Here is a 27,740-nt window from a genome sequence, read left to right on the forward strand (position 1 = left end):
CTGGAGGTCCAGTGGTTAAGACTCCCAAACTCCCAATGCAGGGGGCCCAGGTTCAGTCTCTGGTTAGTGAACTAGACCCACATGCCACAACCAAAGATCCTGCATGCTGCAACTAAGAGATTCTGCGTTCCACAACAAAGACCTGGCACAGCCAAATTAATTTTTTTTTAATTGTGAACATGACTTTATTTGGAGACAAGGTCTTTTTTTTTTTTTGGCTGCATGCGCCATGCTGTATGTGGGATCTAGTTCCCTAACCTGTGCCCTCTGCATTGGAACACACAGTCTTAACCACTGGGCCACTAGGGAAATCCCAGAAAAAGATGTCTTTGCAGATGTAATTAAGGATCTCAAAATAAGATCATTCTGGATTACATGGGTGGACCTTAAATCCAATGATGAGTGTCCACAGTAGCAAAGACACAGAGGCAGACGCCATGGGAGATAAAGGCAGAGACCAGAGGGATGGGGACACAAGCCAAGGAGTGCCTGGAGTCACCAAAAGACACAAGGCTCCTTAGTGAGAGTATGGCCAATACCTCCACTGCAGACTTCTGGTCTCCAGAACTGAGAGAGAAGACATCTCTATTCTAAACCACCCATCTGTATGGGTCTCTCTGTTGGTCCAGTGGTTAAGACTCCACCTTCCAATGCAGGGGGTATGGGTTCAATCCCTGGTCAGGGAACTAAGATCCCACATGCCTTGAGGTGTGGCCAAAAAAGTAAAATAAAAGACATCTGTGATCATGTGTTACAAAAGTCCCAGGAAACACACTTGCCCTGAGAAAGTTCCAGAAGACAACATGGCCGTCACCAGCAGGAAGGTTTCTTCACAATGGATCAGGACCTGTATCTTCCTTTGTCAGGTCCCAAGGAATGAGTTCTTTGGTCACAGTTTCAGCAGTAAATAGAGAAACAGCCCCAGCCTTTACAGCGCTCCGTATACAAAGCCCACAGCTTTGTACACACAGAAACAGGCCCTCAGCCCAGGAACAGGAGGGTGAGTTCCGGGCTAGAACAAAGGTCTCCAAGATACCCCCTTGGTGCCAAACCAAGGTGGAGAAAGGCAAGCGGGGTCCTGGTGGGTGGACCTGACGGGAAGATATCCTGCTCCCAGTGAACACAAACACTATTTGTCAGGAAGGAACTATTAACCCAAGTTGCCTTTGCAGCCAGGACCGCTGTGGGGCAAGGGAGCTATAACTTTTTATGTACTGCCTTTTCTTTCTTTTTTTTTTTTTTATTGCAGTTGTGACTCTTTTTCTGTATGCTTTCAATTTTTTTTTTTTAAGAAACTTTAATCTTTATTTATCCTGTCTTAGGCCAGGCTATGCATGGCATGTGGGATCCTAGTTCCCCAATGAGGGATGGAACCTGTGACCCCTGCAATTGGGAGCTCAGGGTCATAACCAGTGGGCCACCAGGGAAGTCCCCACTTTCAATTTTTTTCACTGTGCCCCTATTTTATTTTCCTTATTTCTGGTGCCAGTGGGGGCTGTCTTGGCAAGAGCCGTCCTACCAAGCACGTCCCGTCCAGCTGTCTTAAGTGGCATGTCTTAAGCTGTCATGCCACATCCGAGGCCGCTCTACCTGTATTTTAGTTTGTGGGAGCTGAGAAAACCAGCTGCCAATTGCAGAGAGGACATTGACTTTCAGAAGAAAATCAAGTTCCTAGAGAATCCAAGAGCCAGGGCCTGGATTTGAACCTGGAGTTCTGCTGGTCCGAAGGTCGGACAAACACTTGGTTCTGGGTCGAACAGTATCCCCAAGAAGTCATGCCTAGCTGGAACCTCAGAAGGCAACACTGGAAAAGTGTCTCTGGAGATGTGAACAAGTTACTGATCTCCAGATGAGGTCCTCCTGGACTGAGGGTGGGTCCTAAATTCAGTGACAGATAAGAAAAGGCAGGGAGGGGACTTCCCTGGCAGTCCAGTGGTTAAGACTTCCACTGCAGGGGGCCTGGCTGTGATTCCTGGTAGGGGAACTAAGATCCTGCATGTACGCAGTGTAGCCCAATAAAAAAAGTGTGGCCAAAAGTCAAATAAAATTAGAGACAAGGACACAGAGGCATACAGAGGGGATGGCCACGTGAAGACAAAGCCCTCGGAAATAAAGACACACATGACAATTACACAGCAAGGTGACCACAGGACACCCTTAGCGGGAGGGGACCCCTATGCTGACCGCAGACAATAGCCCAGGGTACGTGGGGTCAGCTACAATCCCTCCCCATCCTGAATAAGGCTGAACTCTCCCACTGAGCCTCTACAGCTGAACAGATGCCCCTAGTATCCTCTGTCCTCTCCCTGCAGCTGACCTTGGTCACTGGGGACAAAAGATTTCTAATTAAACCAAGTCCAAATTCTGGGGTCTATCTCCAGTTTACTGTGTGTACCCCCCACGGGTCCCCCCAAACTCTGAGCCTCGACCCTGTACTCCCATTGGCTTACAAATGGAAGAAGGATTGAACACAACTTAGAAATGCAAAAGAAAACAACACCCATGGCAACCGCTGGCATTCTAGAAGGCCAGATGGTATCAGGTGCTGGAGGAGATGTGGGAGGGCATGGCAAGAACCCTTCTGGAAGGCACGTCTGATTACTCTGGCCCCCCTGCCTCCCCCTTCCCATGCGTGCCCTACAACCTGGCTGTCCCAGGCCCTGCACATCCCAAGGAAATACGTGAGAACTTTACGATGGGAAGTTCCAGGACGTTTGCTGCTTGGGGAGGTAGGAGTGGAAGGAACCAGACACCCATCATAAAAGGAATAAATAAAATGAGAGGAATATAAACTCGGAAATCCAGGCATTAGAAGAAGCCATGGGCCAGACAAGAATACGTGGATAGATTTCCAGATGATGAAGGGACAAGAGCAGGGCTAAGAGCAGGAGTCGGGGACCAAGAAAGAGGTCTGCTCTCTTCCCAGGCTCTGGCAGCCCATGTGCTAGGCGTAGGACCTGCCTGGCCATGCCCAGCTCAAAGCACTTGCCACCTATTAGCCCATTCGATCTTCATTTCAACCCTTTGGGAAGGCGTGGTTTGTACTATTTTATGGGAGTCTAACCAAACCCAGAGACTTGGGAAACCTGCCCCAGGTCACGCACAGGCAAAAGGCAGAGCCAGGACGGGCTTCCACACCTACCTTGCTCAAAACCGAGCTCCGGACCACTGTTCCAAGCAGACCCCCAGCACCACCTGTGGCACAAGGACATACATGTCCTATTTAAAGACATACCCCCCAGGGGATGGGTGCAGGGGCAGTGAGGGGTGAGACATGAGAAGGAGGAGGAGAAGAAGAAATATAAGGAGACAAATGGACTTCCCTGGTGGTCCAGTGGTTTAAGAATCTGCCCTGCAATGCAGGGAACATGGGTTCACCCCTGATCTGGGGAGATTCCACATGACTTGGGGCAACTAAGCCTATGCACCACAAGTACTGAGCCCGAGCGCTAGAACCCGGGAGCTGCAACTAATGAAGCCCGAGAGCCTAGAGCCTGTGCTTCACGAGAGAAGCCACCACAAGGAGAAGGCCAAGCACTAAAGAAAGCCCACGTGCAGCAACGAAGACCCAACACAGCCAAAAATAAAATATTTTTTTTTTAAAGGAGACAATATTTTCAAAGGGAAAATAAACATGGGTACACACAAATCCCCAGCAGCACCATTCACAGTGATCAAAAGGTGGAAATAACCAAAGTGTCCCTCACCGATAGATGGATAAACAGAATGTGTTTCATCCACACACAGTGAAATATGATTCAGCCATAAAAAGGAGTAAAGCGCTGACACAGGCTACAACCTGAAGAACCTTGGAAACATGATGCTGAGGGGAAGAAGCCTGGCACAAAGGGCCATGCAGTGTAGGTTTTCATTTAAAGGGAATGTCCAGAACGGATACATCCTTAGAGACAGAAAGCAGACTAGTGACTGCCAGCGAACAGGGGAGTTGGAAGGAAGAAAGGATGGTGATAGAAACATTCTAGAAGCAGACAGAGGTGGTGGTTATACAACACCGTGAATGTGCTAACTGCCACTGAATGGATCACTTTAAATGATTCATTTTACGTTATGTGAATTTCACCTCTATACGTTATTAAATAAAAAGCCTGTAATGAAACGGAACACTGATTCGATCACTTCGGAAGTCTGGCACTTCCGGGAACCCGCAGGTTTGCCTCTTTTTGTGGACCCTAGAGGAAATCAGGCTCGTGCACTCCGAGGGCAAGGGCCAAGAGTGTTCATAACCTGGAGCTGGAGACGCTCACACGATGGAGAAACCAGGACAGCCTCATGGAATATTTTACAGATATGAAGATGGGGCGTGGTTTATTGTAACAACATGGATGGGTCTCACAAACATAATGGGAAGCAAGAACAAGACAAAATTAAAAAAAAAAATACAGAGTATGTGTCTTATTCCATCAGGGCTGGGCTGCTGTAACAAAACATCACCGAATGGGTGGCTTATAAACAACATTTATTTCATAAGGCGGCAGGCTGGAAGTCTGGGATCAGGGTGCTAGCGTGGTCCGATGAGGGTGCTCTTCTGGCGTGCAGACTTCTCACTGTGTCCTCACATGGTGGAAGGGGTGAGGGAGCTCTCTAAGGTCTCTTTTATGAGGGCACTAATCCTATTCAGGAAGGCTCCATCCACTGTCATAACCAAATCACCTCCCAAAAGCCTGACCTCCCAATGCTATCACCGAGGGTATTAGGTTTCCAACATATGCATTTGGGGGGGCCAGGAAACACAAACATTCAGGCCATAATGAATGCTGCCCCATATCCATGTCTCTCTCACAAGTCATCAACCCAAAAGTTGAAGTCCAAAGTCTCATCTAACTATATAAATCAAAAATGAGTGAGGGGGGTGTGGGAGGGAGGTTGAAGAGGGAGGGGATATATGTATACATATAGCTGATTCACTTTATTGTACAGCAGAAACTAACACATATTGTAAAGGAATTATACTCCAATAAAAAAAATTAAAAAAAAATAAAATAAAATAAAACAGGTGAGACTCCAGCTGTGAACCTGTGAAATCACATATGTTATGTGCTTCCAAAATGCAGTGGTGAGATAGGCATAGGACAGGCACTCCCATTCCAAAGGGAGAAATAGGAAAAAAAAAAAAAGGGAACAGGTGCAAGGTGACCCCCAAACCTAATGGGGCGATCAACATATACTCCAAGGTTCAAGAAAAACCCATCCTTGGGCTGATGTTCTGTCTTCCAGACCCACTGTGGCTGTGGCTGGGCCCCCACAGCTCTGCGGGGGTAGCCACAGGCCTAAGGCTCTCCAGGTGATACTCGCACCCTGGTGGCTCCACCTACCTGGGTTTGTTGGGGGGGGCAGCCCGGGCCCCATGGCTCCACTGAGCAGAAGTCATCTGAAACGTGGGCAATGACCCCACTTTTGAGGAGGAAGCCCTGGTGATCTCTGAATGGCCTTCTGGTCCTTCCTCCCTCGTTTTAAACAGCATTTTCCCAGTCAAATAGCTCCCTAGTCCTGTCCTGAAAAATCTAAGAATCCCGACCTCCCACCTCATGCCTTCCGGTCTTCCCCTTCAGTCCAATCTGGCTATTTTCCTGCTCAGGTGGCAGATGTCTTGTTGACACACACACTAATCTTATCAAATTGTCATTAGCCACACCCTTGGTCTTCTCTTCCCAACAGGCAGTCTCCTTTTTTTGGTTTTTGTTTTCCAATACAGATAGGTTGAGACTTTTCCAAATTTTTAAAGATCAGATTCCCCTTTGAGTATCAATTCTATCTTTAAGTCCTGTCCTTCTGCTGGCATTTGATCATAAGCATTCCAGAGCTACTGTGCTTAGAACCAGCTGCAGGCAGGTAGCCACTTTCATCACCCACCAATTCTACCAAAAACGTTGCAACACAATCATAACTCAGCCAGGTCCTCTGCCATTTCACAACAAACATGGCCTTTCCCCCAATTTGCAAGTTCCTCTTTTTCACTTGAGATATCATCAAAGTGGCCTCACCAACATTTTGCTCACAGCCTCTTAGGTTTCTCTAACAAACCAGAGGCTTTCTCAACAACTCTCCTCTCTATCTGAACCCCCACGAGAATCACTTTATTCTTTTTTTAAAAAATATATATTTTCTTGGCCACACCACACAGCATGAGGGTGACATGTGGGAGCTTAGTTCCCCAACCAGGGATTGAACCCATGCCCCCTGCATTGAAAGCATGAGGTCATAACCACTGGACCACCAGGGAAGTTCTTAGAATTGCTTTTAATGATCTCTTCGTGGCAGTAATAGGCTTTTCCAGTAAGCACCTGAAGACTCTTCCAGCCTCTATTCATTGCCCAGATCCAAAGCCACTTCTGCGTTTTTAAGTGTATTACTGCAGAGCCCCTCCTGGAACCAATTTCTGTCTTAGTCCGTTTGGGTGGTTCTCACAAAATGCCATAGACCAGATGGCTTAAAAAAACAGGAGGCTGGAAGTCTGAGATCTTGGTTCGGTAAGGACCCTCTTCTGGGCTAGAGACTTTTACTGCGTCCTCACATTATGGAAGAGGCAAGGGAGTTCTCTGTGCGGCGGTGGCGGCGGGGGGCGGGCAGGGGGGTTCTCTAAAGGGCACTAATCCTATTCATGAGGGTTCCACCCTCATAAGCTAATCACCTCCCAAAGGCCTCACCTCCTAACTTCATCACTTTGGACATTAGGATTTCAAAGTATGAATTTTGAGAGAATACAGGAAGTCAGATCATAGCAGTAAGATTCCATTCATTTAAAGTTCACAATCAGATAAAGCTAATCCCAGTGTTTAGGGATGTAGACATCATAACATGATAAGAAGCCAAGCAAGCTTCTGCAGGGGCTTCTGGAGGGCAGATGAGGTTCTGCTTTTTTATCTGGAGATGATCACACTAATGCTTATCTTAGATATTTATTTAACATGTGTGTCTTAGACACTTACTTTCAAGTATGTAATATTTCTTTTTTTTATCAGCCTTATTTTTAATTTTATTTAATTTAACTTTACAATATTGTATTGGTTTTGCCATATATCAAAATGAATCTGCCACAGGTATACATGTATTCCCCATTCTGAACCCTCCTCCCTCCTCCCTCCCCATACCATCCCTTTGGGTCGTCCCAGTGCACCAGCCCCAAGCATCCAGTATCGTGCATCGAACCTGGACTGGCGACTCGTTTCATAAATGATATTATACATATTTCAATGCCATTCTCCCAGTAATATTTCACAATAAAAAGAAAGGGGACTTCCCTGGTGGCCCAGTGGTTAAGAATCCGCCTTCCAATGCAGGGGACTCGGGTTCGATCCCAGGTCGGGGAACTAAGATCCCACACGCTTTCGGGCAACTAAGCCCATGCACTGCAACTACTGAGCCTGTGCTCTAGAGTCTGTGTGCCACAACAAGAGAAACACAGAAAAAACAAAATTCAAAGTTGAAAATCCAAAGCAGGAGACTGCAGCAGATGGAATCCGCGGACCCTGGGAACAGGCAGTCGAAGGAAGTCCCGAGGCCTAGTTGGTCTTTCAAAGCTGCCAAGGGATTCCAGCGGCAGTGGGCTCTCAGCCGAGTAAATCCAGAGTGACCTGCATCTGCCAGCCAAGAGGCCAGATGGGGTCAGGGGGACCTGGCACAAGAACTTCTGTAAGGCTCAGAGGGACAGGCTGGGAAGACAAGAAGGCCCTCACCTGCCATCCCATCTCCACCAGGCAGGCTCTGGCACCCCAGAGTTGCAATGCCTTCCCAGGCCAGAGGATGAGGCGGCAACCCAGCCCACAAGGCATCATGTTTCCATGGTCCTGGGAGACGATGAGGGCTGGAGGGGAGCGGGCAGGCTGGCTGAGGGCGGCTGGAAGGATCCACACACCTGGGCGTGAGGGCGAGGAATCAGAGCTAAGGAAATTAGGAAGCAGATGGAGGAACAGCTGAAAGAGCCAAGGCCAGATGGAATCAGGGGCTTCTTCCAGTCCAACTGCTAAGCCGTTAAGTCGCTTCAGTCGTGTCCGACTCTGTGCGACCCCATAGACAGCAGCCCATGAGGCTCCCCCGTCCCTGGGATTCTCCAGGCAAGAACACTGGATTGGGTTGCCATTTCCTTCTCCAGTGCATGAAAGTGAAAAGTGAAAGTGAAGTCGCTCAGTCGTGTCTGACTCTTCGCGACCCCATGGACTGTGGCCCACCAGGCTCCTCCGTCCATGGGATTTTCCAGGCAAGAGTGCTGGAGAGGGGTGCCATTGCCTTCTCCGCTTCCAGTCCGTGGGGCGATTCAAACTCACCCGGGGGGGCCCAGGCTGGCTGCAGGAGGGGGCTGGCTGCCAAGCTGGGGGTGAGAGAGGAAAGTCCCGATATCCATCCCAACTCAGCCAGGAGGGCTCTACTCCCATCTGACTCAAACAAGGAGACTTTTGTGTAGGAATCTGTCAGAAGAAAACGTGCGTTCATGCAGAAAGAGACAAATCCAAATTGAAGGGCATCCTGCCAAAACACTGGCCTATCCCTTTATAAACACTAGTGTTGTGAAGGGTTCAGTAAAAAGAACAGGGCTGGAGGACTAGTCTGGATTAGAGGAGGAGAAAGAAACAAGGCAACCAGACACAGGACATGATTCAAACAATAAAGACAAAAAATTGTTGTAATAGTGCTCTTGGCACAGTAAGAGACTCTGAATGTCATCTGAGCATGAGATCAAAGAAGCAAACCAACACAAGCTTTCCTGAGTGTGACGGTGACTGGCGGTTACAAAAAAAAATATTTCTGTCCTTAAGACACGCACGCTGCAGTGCTCCAGAGTGAGATGTCATCACGTTCACAAGCAACTCCCAGATGGTTTGGCCACGAGAGACAGAGAGTGCAAATGCTACAAATTGTCAGCATCAGTGGAGCTCGAGAGAAGGCTTACAGAAATTCACTGCACTGTGTTCACAACTTTCCCAAAACAAAAGTTTTCAAACTGAAACATCAGGGTGGGAAAAGAACACTACTGCTCATGGGAATGGCTGGTACAACCGTGGGATGTTCAGTCATCTAGATACCCACTGAGAGCTACCCAGGTGCCTGGGGAAAATTCAGAGAAGAGATGGCGTCAGAAAAGCAAGATGCTGGAAAGTGGGCATAGTGCAGTCCCATTTCGGTAAAGTGACCAACTAACTAATCCTACAATGGATGTGTGTATAAGGTTAATATGATGACAAGAGAAAAAACTCAGGTGACACTTGCCAAGCTGTTATTCTAAGTCAGGGGTCCCCAACCTTCAAGATCTAATGCCAGATGATCTGAGGTGGAGCTGATGTAAGAAAAACAGAAATAAAGTGCACAATAAACGTGATGCATTGAATCATCTCAAAACTATCCCCCTTACACCTGGGTCCCTGGAAAAAATGTCTTCCACAAAACCAGTCCCTGGTGCCAAAAAGGCTGGGCCCACGTTCTAAGCACGTCACACGTGCCCACACCCCATCTTCATAAGAGCCCTGTATAGGAGATACTTTCATTAATTCCATTTTACAGAGGAGGAAATAAGGCACAGAGAGGTTAAGTCACTTGTCCAAAGACATACAGCTAAGAAAGGGCAGAACCAGGATTTGAACCCAGGCTGCCTGGCTCCGAAGTCTACGCTCTTGGGTCCACCTAGCTCCTGGATGCCAAAACTCTGGCCAGACCCTAGAGAGAATCCTGGGGGTTTGAGAAGCCATGCCTGACCTTGATGATGACATGTCAACACTGCCTGCCAGCTCCCCCTGTTCCAGTCTGTCCCATGCTTCTCATTCAGGTGGAAGGTTCTCACTCGGGCACACAGGGCACTCTCTGTGTGCAAGGGGATGCTCCCAGAGACCCTGGCTGTCCAGGTGGGTCACTCCCACACCGACCTCCTCACTGTCCTAGGTGAAGAAGGGTATGTCCTAGGGTTTGGGACAAGGATCAACAAGGTTGTCAGGAGTTCATCCGGGGGACTGTTGATGACAGGTGTGCTGGTTCACAGAATATACCTGCTAGCTACAATGATTCCCGGTCAACTCTTCTGCATCTGTACCTGGGCAAGTTCTGATGAAGGTGAGAAACTTCGCTTATCTCTCTTCCACGCCACCCCCTCCAGTGCACACCAAGGTTGGCTCCCACCCGGGAAAGACAAAGCCTGCACTTTGGCACACCCCAGCCCTGACACTTCTCCCAGTTTACAACAAACACCTCCTCCCAATCCTGCTTCCAGGAGGTGGGTGGGCAGGCATACAGACCAGGACCCTGGGAACTTTCTACCTGAAAAACATTAGCTCATGACTTGGTTTCACAACCACTGGGCTTCTCCCAAGCCCTGCTCCCCCAGCCCATCTGATCACCCACTTTCCCTCCCCACTTGACAACAGTCTTCCCTGACAGTGCTCACTCCTAATTTGCTCTCTGGCCTGACTTAAATCCTTGCTCCCTCTGGGTTTTTGTTTCCTCAAAGAATAAAAGATGGAACTGAGTGCCGGATCTAACAATCTGAGTTTATGAAACATTCCCTGACAGAAACAATTAGCTGATCAGTTAGTTACCACCCTCTCAAGCAGTCCAAGGTAGAGACAAAGAAAATAATCTCTAACACTACAATAGGCAGAGGCAGTGGGAGGCAATGAGATGAATTGAGAAAGCTATTCTGGAGAAAAGCATCCATCAACCACTTCTGCTGCCTGTCACCCTTTCCTCCTTCTCCTAACAGTCCTTCCCACCCTTTTCCTTTAGGGCACCACCCACCCCACCTCAGTCTCCCTGCTTTAGGGGGGAAAAAGGCCTCCTTCTCCAACTCCAAGGACGGGCATCTAATCCAAGGTTGACCAATCAGAGCAGTCCATTTCTCAAGCTACAGTGATTGGCTCAGGGATAAGCATATGAGACAAGCCCTGCCAATCAGAGCCCATGAGCCTTCATACTACAACTTTACCCGGCCACTGGGAAAATTCTCTAATTACCTCTGAAGGTCCCTCCATAAAGTTCCCTTTGGAGACTCATGGGGAAATTAAAAGCAACCAGTTTCTCCCCCATGTGGCGCAGGTGGCCATCTGAGCCCTAGGTTTAAAAATGAATGTTTAACTCTTGGATTGCATTCAGGCTGGATCCCTTACAGGACCCACAGGAGAAACAACAGGGCCACAGGAAGCTCCCTCCCCACCGCCTCTCTGCACCCTCCAGGCCAATACTGACCCAGTTGACTTGTGGTTTATTGAGTGCAGGTAAATGATTTTGCATGGTTGAGACGACATGAGATCCTATACGTACAGAGGAAGTACGTATCACCAGCAAACTGGACCTGGGTCTCCCAACTCCAGCCTCACGTGGGCCATTTCTGCCCACGAGGACAAGAAACATAAACAATTCCACTTTAATGATGACCCAGGGCCTCAATGCAGTGGGAGGGAAATACCACCCCTCCCCCAATCCAAGCCACCCAGCTGAAGCCAAGATGCCAGCAGGAGGATCCCTTCTCCCTCTGGGAGGCAGAGTGAGGTGGCTCCAGGCCAGCCTCCACACCTCCCTGGGCCCCTGGGCCAAGACAGGTGCTGTTTTTTAACCTACCACCCCCAGATGGCCCCAGTGACAACTTTCATAAACCGATGTCCCTTCGAATTGGGGCAGAGGAGGGATCAATCAGAAGACACCAACGCTCAGCCAGGAAAAACACCCAGTCACTGGAGTCAGAGAGATATCTTTGGAATACAAGCAGGACTTGTTGAGATTCAGGTCCTGAATCCATGAACACACCACAAAGACCAGGCTCCCAGGTCCTCTCTGGTGCGGGAGATAGGACGGGAAGGAGGGGAAAGAGCCAGCATTGAAGCCAAGGAGTCTGCCTTCCAAATCCATGAATTTGAAGATCCCGATTGGACTCCTCTCACTGGCTCGGCCTAAGGTCCCTTCCCAGCCAGGTCTCTGCCCTAGACCAGGGTTCCCAACCATGGGATACAGTCATGAACAAGACAGACGAGGCCCCTGTCCCGGGGAACCTCAACCAAGTGAACAGTATCATTCCAGAATGGTGACAGGTTAGAAGATAATAACATGGAATGCTTATAACACAGATAGGGTAGGTTCATAGGGTGGGGAGTGGGGGAGGAGAGGGGTAATCATCAAGAGTACCATTTGAGTTTAAAAATGAAAAGAATCCAGCATAAAAGTCAGGAGGAAAAAGGCTTCTGGGGAGAAGGAATAGTCTGTGCAAAGGCTCTGAGGCAGGAAAGAACATCTGTGCATGGGAGGAAAAGAAAAGCTCATGAGGCGAATTCTTTGGTTGTCCAGTGGTTAGGACTCCATGCTTTCACTGCCTAGGACCCAGGTTTGATCCCTGGTCGGGGAACTAAGATCCTGCAAGCTGCGTGGCATAACCAAAAACAAAAAACAACAAGAAGAAAAGTCTGTGAGGCTACAACAGACAGAAGTGCAGGGAGTGGATGCAGGAAAGGGGCTCACAGGCCATGAGGAGCAAATGGGTTTCATACCACACCCAAGAAGGTTTTAATCAGTATTGTGAAATGATGCAATTTACATTATTTTTAAGAGCATAGGGGGACTTCCCTGGTGGTCCAATGAATAAGAATCCACCTGCCAATGCAGGGATCATGGGTTCAATCCCTGGTCTGGGAAGATTCCACATGCCACATGGCAACTAAGCCTGTGGGCCACAACTACTGAAGCCCATGAGCCCTAGAGCCCAAGCCCCACAACAAGAGAAGCCACCTCAATGAGAAGCCGGTACGCTGCAACACCGCAGCTAGAGAGCAGCCCCCGCTCCCCGCAACTAGAGACAACCCTTGCAATGAGGACCCAGTACAGCCAGAAACAGATAAAGTACGTACATACATAAGTGCAGCTGGGCTTCCCTGGTGGTCTAGTGGTTAAGACAACATGCTTCCACTTCCAGGGGTGTAGGTTCAATCCCTAGTCAAGGAAGTTCCGCAGGCTGTGAGGTACAGCCAAAGAAAGAAAGAAATATCAAAAATAATCCCAAAGAAGACAAACAATAAAGAACATTCTACTGTGGCAGGGAAAATGGACAAGAGTGGCGTGAGTAGGAGCAGACGGCCCGGAGAGGGAGCTCCTGTAGTAGGTGAGAGATAGGACAGCTTCATGTGGAGTGGAGCCACACAGGGGGAGGGGAGCCCCCCACGTCACCATAGAGGGTGACAACTTGCCACTGGTCACGTACCTCCCTGTGAAACCACTCTCGTTTTCTAAACATCCATTCAGTAACTATTCGAGAACCTACCACTATGTGCTAGGCATCGTTCCAAGTGCTTGGGACACAGCAATGAACAAAACCCAAGGTCCCTGCCCTCATGGGCCTGACACTCTCATGGAGAGAAACAGACAATAAGCAATAAACAGGATACAAAGGTGAATTCTGCAGTATCTCAGCGGATGATGGGGCAACAGAAGAAAAACAGCAGGGTAAGGAAAGTTCGTAGCACCGGGGAAAGGGAAGAAAACTTGCAATATTCAAAAAGAGAAGGACTTCCCTGGTGGCCCCATGGTTAAGAATCCACACTTGCACTACAAGGGGCACAGGTTCAATCCCTGGTAGGGGAAGTAAGGTCCCGCATGCTGCACAGTGAGACCAAAAAAAAAAAAAAGAAAGACATTCATGAGAAAGTGAGATCCGAACAAAGGCCTAAAGGAGGCAGGAGAGAGAATCACGCACACGTCACATCAGGGAAAGAGCTGTGGGCAAAGGGAAGAACTCAATAAGGCTGATGTGCCAGTTAGTCTGAGGAACAGCCAGCAGGGCCGGGTGCAAGGTCAAGCTGAAGGGGAGGACAGAAAGGGGTGAGGTTCGGATGGTACGGGCCTCAAGGGCCAACATAAGGCCTCACCTTGACTCGGAGGGGATGGTGTGGGCCCACTGCCGGGCTTTATTTAAGCAGAAGAGGCTGATGCTCTGATTGCAGATTTCATGGGATCCCTTTGGCTGCTGTGCTGAAAAACCTAGCCAGGGAGCAAAGGTGGACACGGAGATGTGCAGGAATCCAGGTGAAACTTGATGGTGCCTTGGACCAGGGTGGTGGCCCTGGGTGTGGAGAGAAGCTGGATTCTGGGTACATTTTTACTTTTGTGTTTTTCGGGTTATTTAGTATCTTACGTTTATCTGTTTATTTATTTAGCTGTTCCACATCTTAACTAGGGCACAGGGGATCTTTGATCTTCATTGCGGCATGAGGGACCTTTTTTTTTTCTAAGTTGTAGCATGCGAAATCTCTTAATTGCAGCATGAGGGATCTTTTGTCCTGGAATGTGAACTTTAAAAGTTGCGCCCTGTGGGATCTAGCTCTCTGACAGGGATCAAACCCGGGCCCCCTGCATTGACAGCGTGGAGTCTTAGCCACTAGACCACCAGGGAGGTCTCTCTGCATATATTTTGAAGATGAGGCCAAAAACAAAAGGTCCCACGTGGGAAGTGAGAGAATCAAGGCTGACTCCAAGGCTTTCGGCCGGGGGAGCTGGCAGATGGAGAAGCGATGGCCTGAGATGGGAACGTGGTGGGAGGAATGAAGTTCTGGGGCAGGGGCAGTGATGCGAAGTCAAGCACTGGCTAGAGTAAGCATGACTTGCCTTTGAACACCCGGGCTGAGATACAGAGCTGGCCACTGGATGCTCAAGGCTGGAGTTCAAGGGGAAAGGCCTGGGCCTAGGATATAAATTTGGGAGGGGCCCAGACAAAGATGGCATTAGACGTGTGAGATCGTGTGACCTCAGCCAGGAAAGGCTTTAGTGCAGGGACGTGCCAATGGCCAGCGGTCAGGGAGATAAGGAGACACCATCATCTGAGTTCAAGAGCAGCCCAAGAGACCACACATCAAAGCGTCTGGAGAGTCCTTCTAGCAGCTTCCAGAAAAGGTGGAAGGAACTTCACCCCAAATGCCAGGAAGCAAGCACAGGTTGGGCCACTCCTATTCCTTCCTCCTACCCAGCACGAAGCAATAAATCGGGGCACAGGAGGAAACGATGGGGTGGAGGTGGGGGAAGGAAGCCAGACAATGAAGCCAGCTGTGCCCAGGGTCACCAGGGGCCCGGACCTCTGGATTCAGGGAGGTTCTGAGCAGAATGACTCTGAGCTTCAAATGTGGGTCCCAGGCACCCCTGGACAGGCTGTAATTCGCCAGCTCCAGGGCCCCAGAGAGCCCCAAAGCCAAGAATGAGCTTTTTGGTGTTGGTTTTTGTTTCTCTTTGCATTTCAGCTCCCATGGCCCCTCCAAGGGCCAGTGGAGGCCAAGGTCACATCTGAACCAGCGGGTAGGAGATGAGGTACATAAAAGAACTTCTCCTTTTTTTTTTTTTTGGCTGAGTCCTACCTAGAGTTGAATTCTTTGCACTTTAAATGTGTTTATGGGGACAAAGCTGCTGGATCTCTATGGCACAGAAGAGGGGTGGGGGGAAGGGGAGTAGATGCTCTCGTAACCAAATTCTCTAATTCTAAGATGATGAGCCAGAGAAGTCAGCCTTGTGGCTGAAACCTGCCTTGGGGGGGCCTCTCTGCCCAGGGGCCTCTCTGCTGCTGACCAAGCACATAGGATCATGCTTCCAGGCACCAAGATCCACAGTCACTGATGGAGCAGACGTGCCTGGGCCCAGGTTCCAGCAGAATAAAACTGCCCAAGGGAAAATGAAAATCTTCAACAAGGAAGTCCTTGACATCCACGCACTTCCATCCCGTTTGCTACATGTTGAAGTCATAACAGGATGATTCCAGATAGCCAAGCTTCTCTAAATTCTAGCTAACCACATGGGTCACAGAGAGAAGGCCTGGCAAGTATGAGTCATCCTAGGAAGGCTTGGGGAACATGTCATGAAATGGGAAAAGCCAGGCACACTGAACCCAGGTCTCCCACACTGCAGGCAGACTCTTTACCATCTGAGCCTCCAGGGAAGCCCTCCTGAGATTCCCCTGGAGAAGGAAATGGCAATCCACTCCAGTACCCTTCCCTGGAAAATTCCAAAGACGAGGAGCCTGGCAGGCTACAGTCCACGGGGTCACAAGAGTCAGTCACGACTAAGCGACTTCACTTTTTCTTTCTTTATTTCTTTCTTTAGGTGCACTGAACACAGCCCCGGGCCAGGCCTCCAGAAAGCCAGACTGCAATACGACACATGGCCACGTGTGTGTATACACACCCCAACACGCTTGGAACACGTGTTACCATAGGTGTCCACATGTGTAACTATACGCCCAGCATGTGCCGACACACATGTGAACCCACGCATATACACATGGATAACAATAATACGTGTGAACCCACGTGTGCCAAGAACCAAGTGTGGGCACATGTCAATGTGTGTGTACACATGTGTTCATGAGCATACATACATATGCTATCACAAAGACACTGTGCCCCCATGCCAACACACAACATGAATGTGTGCATGCTTCAGCATATGGTCACACACAAGTGTGCGTGGGTGCGTGCCAACACATGTTCATGTGTCATACGTGTACTACCAGCACGCGTATACATACATCAACATGTATATGCAGCACACTCTCAAACACACACACTGGTGAAGCAAATCCATGAGAAGCAAAGAGGGAAACAAAAATAACTGACACTCAGGGAAACTAAAAATAGCCCATGTTTTTCAGCCCTGGCTCTGGAGTAGTGGAAGCCGCCCTCTCACACACCAGAGGGGTAGGAAGCCCCAGGCAGGAAAGAGGAAGAAAAACACAACAAAATTGGAACACACCTGCGACCCCACTGCCCCCTGAGAAGGGAGTGCATCCCCTGCGATCTGCGGCCACAGGTCAAGTCTACAGCCTTATCCTCCATGGCCAGAGGCAGCCAGATGCAGTCAGCCCTCAACACTTTGACACCCTCTGAGACACGACCCCTGGGGCTTTCTGGAGCCCCAGACAGGGGACAGGGAACAGAGCTGGCCAAGCAGACCCTGCAGGACAGCAGGGCCACCCTGAGAATCGCTGGGACCACAGGCAGCTTCCCTTGGCATTGGTGATTCTAGAGCCCACCCAGGCCTATCGGACAGCCATGGAGGGAAGGCGTCGGGAGGCACCCTGCACTCACAGTTTGAGGGAGGTGATGATCAGGAAAAAAGCCTGGGAAGGACCCCACCGCCCCACTGTGCAGGAAAAGGACAAGGGACGGTGGACCCAAGCAGAGACCCAAGCAGAGCAGGGGAAGGGTTTGCCCTGCCTCCAAACACCAAGTTGAGCTCTGAGGGATACGGAGAGTGGGGAAGAGGGGCCACAGGCAGCAGCCCACCCAGCTAGAATCTGGGGCTGCCGCTGCTGTGGTGCGGCCTGCGGCAAGTGTCTTTTCGGCTCTGTGCTTCCATTGCCCTCAATAAAAAATGAGGAAGCTATTTAGATACTAAATGAAGCGAATGACTGCAAGTTAAACACCTAGAAGGGTATCTGGTGCTTAATCAGTGTCTACGATCGTTATCTCTCCCCAACCCCCACCTCTGAACTGACACAAGAAAGAAATCTGCCAGAGGGCGAAAAGCAACTGGTGGCTTCCAGGTGGTTCCGTGGTAAAGAAATCACCTGTCAGTGCAGGTGACACAGGAGATGTGGGTTTAATCCCTGGGTCAAGAAGATCCCCTGAAGGACGAAACAGCAACTGGCTCCAGCATTCTTGCTGGAAAATTCCTATGGACAGAGGAGCCTGGTGGGCTACAGTCCATGGGGCCACCAAGAGTCACACACGACTGAGCACTTACGCCTTGGTGAGAAGCAACTGGGACACAGCATGGTGTCCTAAAGGTTCCTTGGGTGGCCCTTGCAGAGGGAGAGGGGGTAAAAATAGGGAGGCTGAGAGTGGGGGTGGGAAAAGGCCAAGGAAGAGCCCAACCTCAAAGCGCTCAGGGTCTGTTCATCCCACCATCCCATTGTGAACCCAAGCGCTGATCTGGTCCTGGGGTCACTACAGAGAGAGTGACAGGAGAGCCCCCACTCCTGCCCACGAGGGAGAAAGAAAATGCACAAATCAACATGTAACATAAGTGGGGGGTGGCTTTTAGGGATGTGAGAGGTGAGCTATGCAGATATCTGGGGGGCGAGCCTTCAGAGCGGTGGGGAAAGGAAGCCAGAGAGTTTGGTGGAACCAGGCTCAGTGGGCTCAAGGACACTGAAGACTGGACACTGTGGCAGGTGAGCAGAGGGGCCAAGGCAGGGGGTGCAGTGAAAGAGGCAACAGGAGCTGGATCATGGCAGGGAGGTCACCACACTGACCTTGGTATTCACTCAGAGTGAAATGGGGATACCTTAAAGGGCTGTGAGCAGAGAGGACACGTGATCAGGTTGTCTATGGAGACCAGAGATGAGACTACAGCATCAGTCCAAGTGGTGAATGGAGGAGGCCAGAGTGGCAAAGATATTGACACGGTGTCAGAATGCAAATATGTTTTGAAGGTAATCCTAATAGATTTTGCTGATGGAGCAGATACAAGGATACCACAAAAGGCATCCAGGATAACCCAAGGTTTGTGCTTGAGGGAACAAATGGAGGTGTCATTTATTGAGCTGGGGACACAGGTGAGGGAAGAATTTGGCAGCTGGACAAATGAGTGGATAAAGCACCCAAGGCTGATTCCAACTATAAAACTTTAAAGATGGCAGAGAAGGAGCTTCCCTGGTAGTCCAGTGGCTTACAGTCTGAGTTCCCAATGCAGGGGGCCCAGGTTCGATCCCTGGTCAGAGAACTAGATCCCACATGCCACAACTAAAGATCTCACATGCTTCAACTAAGACCCGGCACAGCCAAAACAAATAAAATCTTTTTTTACAAAAGAGAGATTCGGTTTCCCACTTCCCCCACCCCCGGCCGTGGAGAAGGCTACCAGGTCCATCACTACACGCGGTGGCCCAGCAGATAAGCCCCTTCCCCTTGGCCCAGCAGGACCTCCCCTGGTGGACCAGAGACAGCCAGTAATTTGGGAATACATGCCCAGAGACCTAGCCCAGGGTTCCTGGTCCATACAAACAGAGAGGGCCACGCATGCCAGGCTCCATTCGAGGCTATGGATATAAGCATGCCCGTCCTCCTGGGATTTGCCTCAGACTATTTACACACACACACACACACACACACACACACACACACACCCCAGCAAATTACTCTCTTAAGCTTTTGTTTCCCTAACTGTAGACGATGACAATGAGAGGTGTGTCCCAGAATTCTCCCAGGACTAATTGAGATTATTGACATTTACCAAGATGCCTGGCACGTAGTCATCCTTGATTACACTCCTAAATGTGTTCAGTCTGAATACCTCTCATCCAACCCTCCCCACTTGCGGGGAGAAAGGAGAAGAAATGAGTCTTCTTCTCCCTCAAGGCCTCTCCCAGGGAGCTCCATCCACAGGTCCCTTCAGCTGTGAGCCTCCCACACTCTGTATTGAACTCATCTGGCCATTCTTTGGGGGAAAGCTATGGATTCATAACTAACCTTTAACTAAACACATAATACATGAATATATTCTCCTTGTTTAAAAAGAAAAAGTCTGGGGGTTTGTGGCTAAGACTCCACACTCCCAGTGCAGAAAACCCAGATTCAATCCCTGGTCAGAGAACTAGATCCCACAAGCCACAACTAAGAGTTTGCATGCCGAAACTAAAAAAGCTCTGCATGCTGCAACTGAAAAAAAAAAGATCCCATGGGCCAAAATTAAGACCTGGAGCAGACAAATTAATAATTAATTAATTATTAAAAAAAAAAGTATGAACTTCACAGATAAAGCATGTTTCCCCCCACCACACCCCCAGTTCCCTGAGTAACCACTTTTGTCAGTCTGGTGCACCCTTCCACACCTTTTTCGGTGCTTTTACAAGCACTGATAGAAATCTAGTAAAAATACAGAATTTCATGGAGTGTTTTTTTTTTTAACACAAAGAACCTTATGGCTTTTTTCAATTAGTCACATGTTCGTCCGCTTTGCTTTTCTGTGCCCAAATATATAAAGATCTTTCTCTATAATCTCTGCCCAGAAATCCACTGGATAAAAGACTTCTGCATTCCTTCCTATTCCCCTATTGAAGTGTAGACCCAGATTTGTGGTCAGGATTCCTGACCATAACTGCCATGAGCTGTGTGAACCCTGACATGTCTCTGGGCTTTGTATGCCTCAGTTTCCTTATCTGTAGGAAGGAAAAACACCACAACAGCTTACATGAGTGTGATAACCTTCAAATGGGAAAACGGGTACATCCAGGGTTACACACATGTCATCGCCTTTGCACTTCATCATCTTGACAGGAGGCAAACTAGATCTGATTCCTGCCTCAGAGCTGAAGACACAACCCCTGGCTCAGAGGTGAAGTACCTGGCCTGAGGTCCCCAGCAAGCAAAGGGCACGCCCAGGTCTGCAAACCCTGAGCTCTGGAAACTGACACCAGTTTCAAAACGGGTGCAACCCCATCAGCAACCTGAGAAATGTAAATTACACGCATCAGATTAACCCGCCAAAATTATTCAAGATGCTAATACACTGGTCATCACCAATAATGGCAGAGATGTGGGGGAGTGAGTAGTTTCATACTCTGGATGGAATTATAAATGCTCTTGATCTTCAGAAAGGTCATTAGGCTGTGACCAAATTCAAAACGGACAGACCTTCTGGTCTAGAGGTTTCTCTTCTAGAAATGCACCCAGTGGAAGTGGTGATCCACATACACAGAAAGGTATGTATGAGAAAATTATCAGTCAATGGAGAAACAGGTAAGTGTACAGTATTCAAAGAAATACTATGCAGCAGTGAAAATGTGACAGATATGGAAACATTTTCAAATGGTATCTGTGAATTGAAAAGCAAACTGCAGGCTGTTTAGACATAGTATAGTTCAATACGTGTAAGTATATATTACTATGTCTAAATACACATCCATGATGTGTATCTCTATAAAAGTCTTCTTACGAAGATAATATGATGATAGTGGTACTATCGAGAAGGGGAATAAAATGAGCGAGGGGAGAGACCCTGTTTTCCCTCAACTTGAATTTTTTTTACAAACAAGAATGCATGTCCTGGGGCTTCCCTGGTGGCTCAGTGATGAAGAATCCACCTGCCAATGGCAGAGACACACAGTTTCGACCCCTGTTCCAGGAAGATCCCACATGCTGCAGAGCCACTAAGCCCGTGCACCACAACTACTGAGCCTGTGCTCTAGGGTCCAGGAATCGCAACTAGTGAGCCCACATGCCACAACTACTGAAGCCCGAGTGCCCTGGAGCCCCTGCTCCACAACAAGAGAAGTCACCACAATGAGAAGCCCGTGCACCGAAAAGAGGGGCCCCTGCTCGCCGCAACTAGAAAGAAGCCCTCACAGCAGTGAAGAGCCAGCACAGCCACAAAACAAATAAATAAAATTATATTTTAAAAAAGAAGAGAAATAGTTTCTCGGTTAAAAAAGAATGCATGTCTTTTATATACATGGACTTCTTTCATTAACCCCAAAGCATAAAACAGTAGAAATCAAAGCACAAGTTCTCCCATTCAAGTTGTACATGGACACGTGCAGCCAAAGCAAACACCAACAGGCCATCCCTTCCTCTCCTAATGTACTATTCACTCAGTCTCCTGAACACACACTCTTCTTCTGACGGAAGGCTCTTGGCCGGAGCTTCGCCTGAGCTGTCCAAGAAGCTGGCACGGGCTGGGCTCGCCTCCATGTCTTCACACCACTCAGCCACAGACCAATCACCTTTGGGATATTTATGGTAGATGCTGGGTGACTCTCCCTCAAGTTTAAGCCTGGAAATCTTAGCTCCGGGACAACTGAGGACAGTGGTGCTTTCTTCTCTGGAAGCCCAGAGGAGGAATGAGAAATTAGGTAGGGCATGCATGTGCGCATGTACATTCACACAAACACATACACATCCTTCTGACTGCCATAAAAAGAAAACACCTGCATTAAGTCCAAGAAGGGCTGGGTTGACAAGATTCTTCATCAACTATAAATTCCACTCATTCCCCATCCCCCCACCCCCAAAGTAAGAGGCTCTTGCACAGGATCACGACAGGGTTCACCATGCATACAGACACGAGTGACCATCCCTCCAGGGTACACACAGCACAGAAACTACAAAATTGGCAGGCGTTTACAGCCGGCTTTCACTGAGATAAAGCTCTCACAGCTACCTTTTTTTTTTTTTTTCCTTACAGCTACTTTGAAAAGCAAAGCAAAAACACCCATTGGCCGCCATGGGATAAAAAGAAGCAGTTCTGTTGCTCTGAGGTCTCCCCACAAAACTTTTTCCCGCCACTTCACAGGCAAAATTAAAAAACCACTAAGAGGAACTCAGAACTCAATGTCACCATTGGCCAGGACCTCCCTGCAATCAGATTACAGGACTTAATGGGACAAGATTTGAGAACAAAACAAAGGACATGCTGTGGCCAATATGACCCAGACAACCACTGGCCCAGAGACCTCGAGAAAAACCAGAAGGGTGTTGCTCCATCTTTAAAGCCAAAAAAATGGCAGCCGGGTCTAAGCAGATACAGCCTTCATTCATTCATTCATTCATTCATCTCTCAAGCATCTTGCATTGGGCATGGGGCATGGACATGAAATGTGACCCAGTCCTCATTCTCAAGAAACTCGCCTAAAGCAGGGGGAAAGAGCAATCAATTAGCAAGTGACAAGAGCCACATCTTTATCCCAGCTCTGCATCTTGGCTGTATCTGGGAGGCGCCAAGGTGAGCCTCAGTTTCCCCTCTGAGCCCTGCAGGTGCTGTGGCCTTGGCCTCAAAGCCCTGAATGGTTTTAGCTTGAATGTGATACTCTGGAATCTGCCTGTCCTTCAGTAACTCCAGGCTCATTCAAACAGGCTGCCCAGACACCCAGGGCAGAGTCTGCCGGTCTGAAGGCCAGCCGACAGCCTTAATTTGTCTCCCTGGTTGAAAGGGCAGTGGTGTATAAGGTTAGGATCAGAGGAAAACCCTCAGGCTGTGGGCTCCTGAAGGACCCTGTTTATGCAGCCTTGGGCTTATTCCTGCCCATGCGTGGATCTGGGGAGTAAAGCAGCTTATCACTGCCAATCTGCATCAGGAAGGCAGCGGCAGGGGAGGAGAGGGCAACCCATTCTGCCTTTAAAGAAGAGGTCTGCAAGGGGAGGTTTTGGAAGCAGGGACAAGTGGCAGCCTGGGCACCCATGTGAGCCTCACATGCACATGCTTGGAGGGTTCCTGTCCACCTGCGCTCACAGGAAGCAAGCAAAGTGCAGTGCCAGTTCTATCAGACACCGTCAGAGGCTGCTGTACCGTAGGCAAGAAGCATGGAGTCTGCCCCAGGGCTTCTCCTGGCGGCATCAGAAACACGGCCACACTCCACGCCCGCCTTGGACCCCGAACCCTTCAGGTGAGGTCAGGCTCCCGGGTGGTCTCTACTTCAGGCTTTCCCAACCCCAGTCAAGTGCCTCCAGCAGAAGGCCCTGGGGGGCCTCCTTGGCCCCCAAACTCAGCCTGCGTCCTGAGTCGGGGAGGTTCCTGGGAAAGATGGCCAACTGGCTTGCTTCATGCCCTCTGGTCTCTCCGGTGCTCAGGGGCCCGGGCCCAGGGCACGCGGATCCCGGCACCGGGTCGCCAGCCCGCCGGCTGCGCGCCTGGCCTTCCCGGGCGCCCAACGCCCTCCAGCCTCGGACGGTATCCCGCGCATGGGTCCCAGGCCAAGCCCCTCACCCACCTTGAGGACCTGCTGCTTGATGATTGAGGGCACCATCACGATCATGATAATGCCCAGCACGGCGAAGAGGAGCCCGATGAAACCCAGCGCCGCGCTCACCCGGCGCGCTCTAGAGAGGTTGCCCATGTCTGCGCGCCCCGGCGCCCGCGCGGTGCTCGCGGGGTTCCGCGCCTGTGGAGGGACCGAGACGGGGACGGAGGTGATAGAGGCAGCGACTCCGAGGACGAGGCCCGCAGAGCACGGAGGAGCGGCCCGGCAGGTGGCCAGCGGTTTTATGCGCCATCACCGGGGCGGACCGCCCCCCGGGACGCCCTGGGCACCGGGATTCGGGCCGGCGCGGGCGAGCATGGGCGAAGGGGCGGGGCCTAAGTTAGCAAGGGGCGTGCCCGAGGCGGGGCGCGGATCAGACGGTCCGACTGGGGCGGGGCCACCGCCGGGAATCCGGCGCCCGAGCTTCCGTTTCTGGCTGAGGGAGCCCTGGGGCCCTCGTGGCCCGCGTGCAAAGTTGGACCTGGCTCCCCTCCACCTCCTAACCCTTCCCCGCTTCCTCACTCCCACCTGCTCCCTGCTTATCCCTTTCCATGAGCACCCCCATCTTCTCCCTCCCCCGCATCTCTCTCCCCCTCCTCCCGCTGTCTCCCTCCTCCTCCTCCTCTCATTTCGCCCCTCCTCCCCTCCCACTTCCTCTGTCCTGACCGTCATCATTTTTGGTATTTAGTAGAAATTTCCCAACTCTTGCAGGAACTCCAGAGTTTCCCCCCCCCAACCCCGCACCCACCTCTGCGTCCTCAGCTGGCCCCACCCCATCCCAGCCCCCCCCCCCCCACACACACACACGTGCACACACATTCTATTCCAGCCTCTTTCTCCCTGGAACAAGCCTAGCAGACTCCTGCCTCAGGACCTCATACTCCCCACAACTTGGAATTCTGTCCGCCCCCAACCCGCACCCAGATATCTGCCCCGCTTCTTCCTTCACGACTGCTGGGGCCATCTTATCGGAAAGGCCTTCCCAGCCACCCTGTGTGAAATAGAATAGCGTCAGCTCTCCCCTCACCCTTATCAAGGGGCGCCACCAGGCATGTGCCACATTCATTTGTTCTTGCATTGTGACCATCTCCAGGCCCTAAAATGCTACGGGGCAGCTCTCTGCCCCCACCCTCCCCTCTCAGTAGCTTGACGGCTGCCTGGCTAGGAATGTCTGCTCACAAGGAACAGTTTAGAATGAAGCGGTGAGGAGCCTTCTGGGAGCCAGGTTCTGTGCTAAAAGCCTTTCCCACACCGACTCCATTTTGCACATAAGCAAACAGGCACAGCAGGTTAGGTCAACAAATCCAAGTGTCTGCTTTCTAATGAACAGGAAGACAGAGGATGGGCAAGTGAGGAAATGAAGGATAGATTACTGACACCCCCTCCAAAATAGTAAAACATGGGCCTGTGCTCCCCTGCAGTCCTCCATGAGGCCCGCCCCCCCCCCCCCCACCGCCAACCTGCTCAGAGTGCCCGCAGCACCCCCACCCTGCACTGATCCTGGAACCCTGATGTAGGTCAGTCCCCTCATTGTCTAGTTGAGGGTCACGCGGGGATCCCCAACACCTGGGTAAGGCAGCCCAGTCCCTGAGGGCTCAGAATGAAATTCTTCTTCAACCCTGGCAGGAAGCAGCCTTCTCCCAGGCCCATCCTTAAGCAACAGCCTGGCCTGAGTCAGTATGTATCAAGCAGCTGCTGTGACTGCCTTGCCTAGCACTGTCTTCGCCTCGGGGGACCCAACATTGTCCAGGTTACCAGAAGCAGAGACCCAACCCCTGACCTAGATCAGGGTAGCTGGGGCAGAGGTGGCTGGATCAGGTGGCTGTGGTGTCATATGGAGACAGGCTCCAAGAAGTCCTTACTCTGGGGTTTCCTACCGTAGGGTCCTGGGAAAAGTGGCTTGGCCCTTTCTGCACCTCAGTTCCTTCACCTATCAAATGGAGATAAGAAGAGCTTCTCTCCAGGATTTCCTTGTCAGTCCAGTGGTTAAGACTGCACCTTCCAGTGCTGGGGGCTGTGAGTTTGATCCCTGGTGGGGGAACTAAGATCTTATATGCCTCCCAACCAAAACATAAAACAGAAACAATATTGTAACAAATCCAATAAAGACTTTAAAAATGGTCCATATCAAAAGAATACTAAATACATAAATAAAAATAAAAGCCTCTCTTCAGGGGCTGTTGTGAGGATTAAATGAGTGGGAAGATGTAACAGGACATAGAACAGTGCCCCAAGATGAAAGCACCACAAAGCTAACTGTTCTTGTTACTGCTGCCCAGAGGTCCTAACTGTGCTGGCTTCTGCCCACCTTTTTGCCTGCATCTCCCAACCTCACCAGCTTGTTCTCTGTACCTCAGGCTCCTAGCCCTTCTTTCTGTTTCTTAAACAGCTTATTCCAGCCACAGGGCGTTTGCATAAGCTATTCCCTCTGCCTGCCCATGCCCAGGTGTGACTCTTTCTCCTCCAGGTTTCACTTCAAACCTCACTCCTTAGAAAGACTTTCACTGTTGAATCTGTCCAAAATGAAACTCCCAACCCACCAGTCACTCTTTTTTTTAAATTTTTATTGGAGTATAACTACTTTACAATGTTGTGCTGGTTTCTACTGAACAGCAAAGTCAATCAGCTGTACATATATGTATATCCCCTCTTCTGGATTTCCTTCCCATGTAGGTTTACCATCACTCTATCAACTCACCCCATTTTATCTGAAATTGTCTTCTTCATTTATTTGTTTGCCTCTTTCTCTCTCCAGCTCCCAAGAGAGACAAACTGGTCTGTTTTTGCTCATGGATGTATTCCCGGCACCTGGAACAATGCCTGACATCTCATACATATTCATTAAAGGCTTGAAATAATTACTTCTTTAATTAATCGACCAATTCATTAATTAGTTAATATACTTGCCTTGAATTCTTTAAGGCCTTCAGCGGCCATCAGCTCTGGGGATTGCCTTATGTTTGCTGATTTTTGGAGTTCTTGGAAATTAATTAACTACAATCTGGGGTCTGTCCTCATCCTGACACCACCCTCTTCTTTGATACCCAGCTTGCCTCAGCAAGGACTGACTCGCCTTGACCATCTCACCCAATCTAACTTTCAAATCTTCAAGGTCCAAATGTACGTGACGCTTACCCAAGAGAGCCCCCAAGGCCGCAGCAAGAGTGTTTTCATGTCACGCCACACTGTCACTTGACAAGAGAAAGACAGAGATGAAAGGATATTTGAGACACGTGACCAGCCATGACCTTGCTAGGGGGTAGTCACATCCGATGGGGGGAGGTGGGCAGTGACCTAAGAAGTTGGAGAAAAGATGTTCCATCATGTTTCAGGGAAAGGCTTTGCCAGGACAAGGCAAGACAAAGATACAGGAGAAAAAGAAAGATAAAAGACAGTACAATATTATCAATCCTGAATATTCACAGGAAGGACTGATGCTGAAGCTGAAGCTCCAATACTTTGGCCACCTGATATGAAGAGCTGAATCATTGGAAAAGACCCTGATTCTGGGAAAGATTGAAGGCAGGAGGAGAAGGGGGTGACAGAGGAGGAGATGGTTGGATGGCAACATCAACTCAATGGACACGAGTTTGAGCGAGTTCTGGGAGATGGTGAAGGACAGGGAAGCCTGGCATGCTGAAGTCCATGGGCTTGCAAAGAGTTGGACATGACAGCAACTGAAAAACAGCAACAAAATATAATCAACATCGATTTCCGAGACATCCTATAAACACCAAGTCAGACGATGTTCCTCCTTAGCTCAAAATCCTCCCATGAAGAAAAGACAGTTGGTGAGAGTGTCGACAAAGACATGGAGAAATTGAGACTCTCATACACTGCTTGTGGGATTGTGCAATGACCCAGCCACTATGGAAAAGAGTCTGGAAATAGCTCTTCAAAAGACTAAGTAAAGGACTTCCCTAGTGGTTAAGAATCTGCCTGCCAATGCAGGGGACCAGGGTTTAATCCCTGGTCCAGGTGGATTCCACATGCCTCAGGGCAACTAAGCCCCTGGACTACAACTACTGAGCTTATGCCCTAGAGC

At 49.8% G+C, this 27,740-nt stretch overlaps 1 protein-coding gene and 1 long non-coding RNA gene across 4 annotated transcripts in view; one reads left to right on the top strand and one right to left on the bottom strand.

Annotated features, from left to right (window-relative positions):
- Positions 1-24,039, bottom strand: part of SCARB1 (scavenger receptor class B member 1) — a 93,489-nt gene extending 69,450 nt beyond the window's left edge. Inside the window, exon 1 of one of the 3 annotated variants that reach the window (XM_027567034.1) lies at positions 23,666-24,039. In XM_027567034.1, the coding sequence (XP_027422835.1) occupies positions 23,666-23,791 (126 nt within the window). In that variant the 5' untranslated portion in view covers positions 23,792-24,039. The remainder of the gene's footprint in view (positions 1-23,665) is intronic. The other 2 variants (XM_027567033.1, XM_027567035.1) reach the window with 2 other exon arrangements.
- LOC113907607 lies at positions 21,438-26,569 on the top strand. The gene is made up of 2 exons (XR_003515241.1): positions 21,438-23,341; positions 26,451-26,569. It is a non-coding gene; the product is annotated as an uncharacterized LOC113907607 (long non-coding RNA).
- Positions 26,570-27,740: the final 1,171 nt, after the last annotated feature.

Source organism: Bos indicus x Bos taurus, chromosome 17 (assembly GCF_003369695.1).
Source record: "Bos indicus x Bos taurus breed Angus x Brahman F1 hybrid chromosome 17, Bos_hybrid_MaternalHap_v2.0, whole genome shotgun sequence".
NCBI classification, from domain to species: domain Eukaryota; kingdom Metazoa; phylum Chordata; class Mammalia; order Artiodactyla; family Bovidae; genus Bos; species Bos indicus x Bos taurus.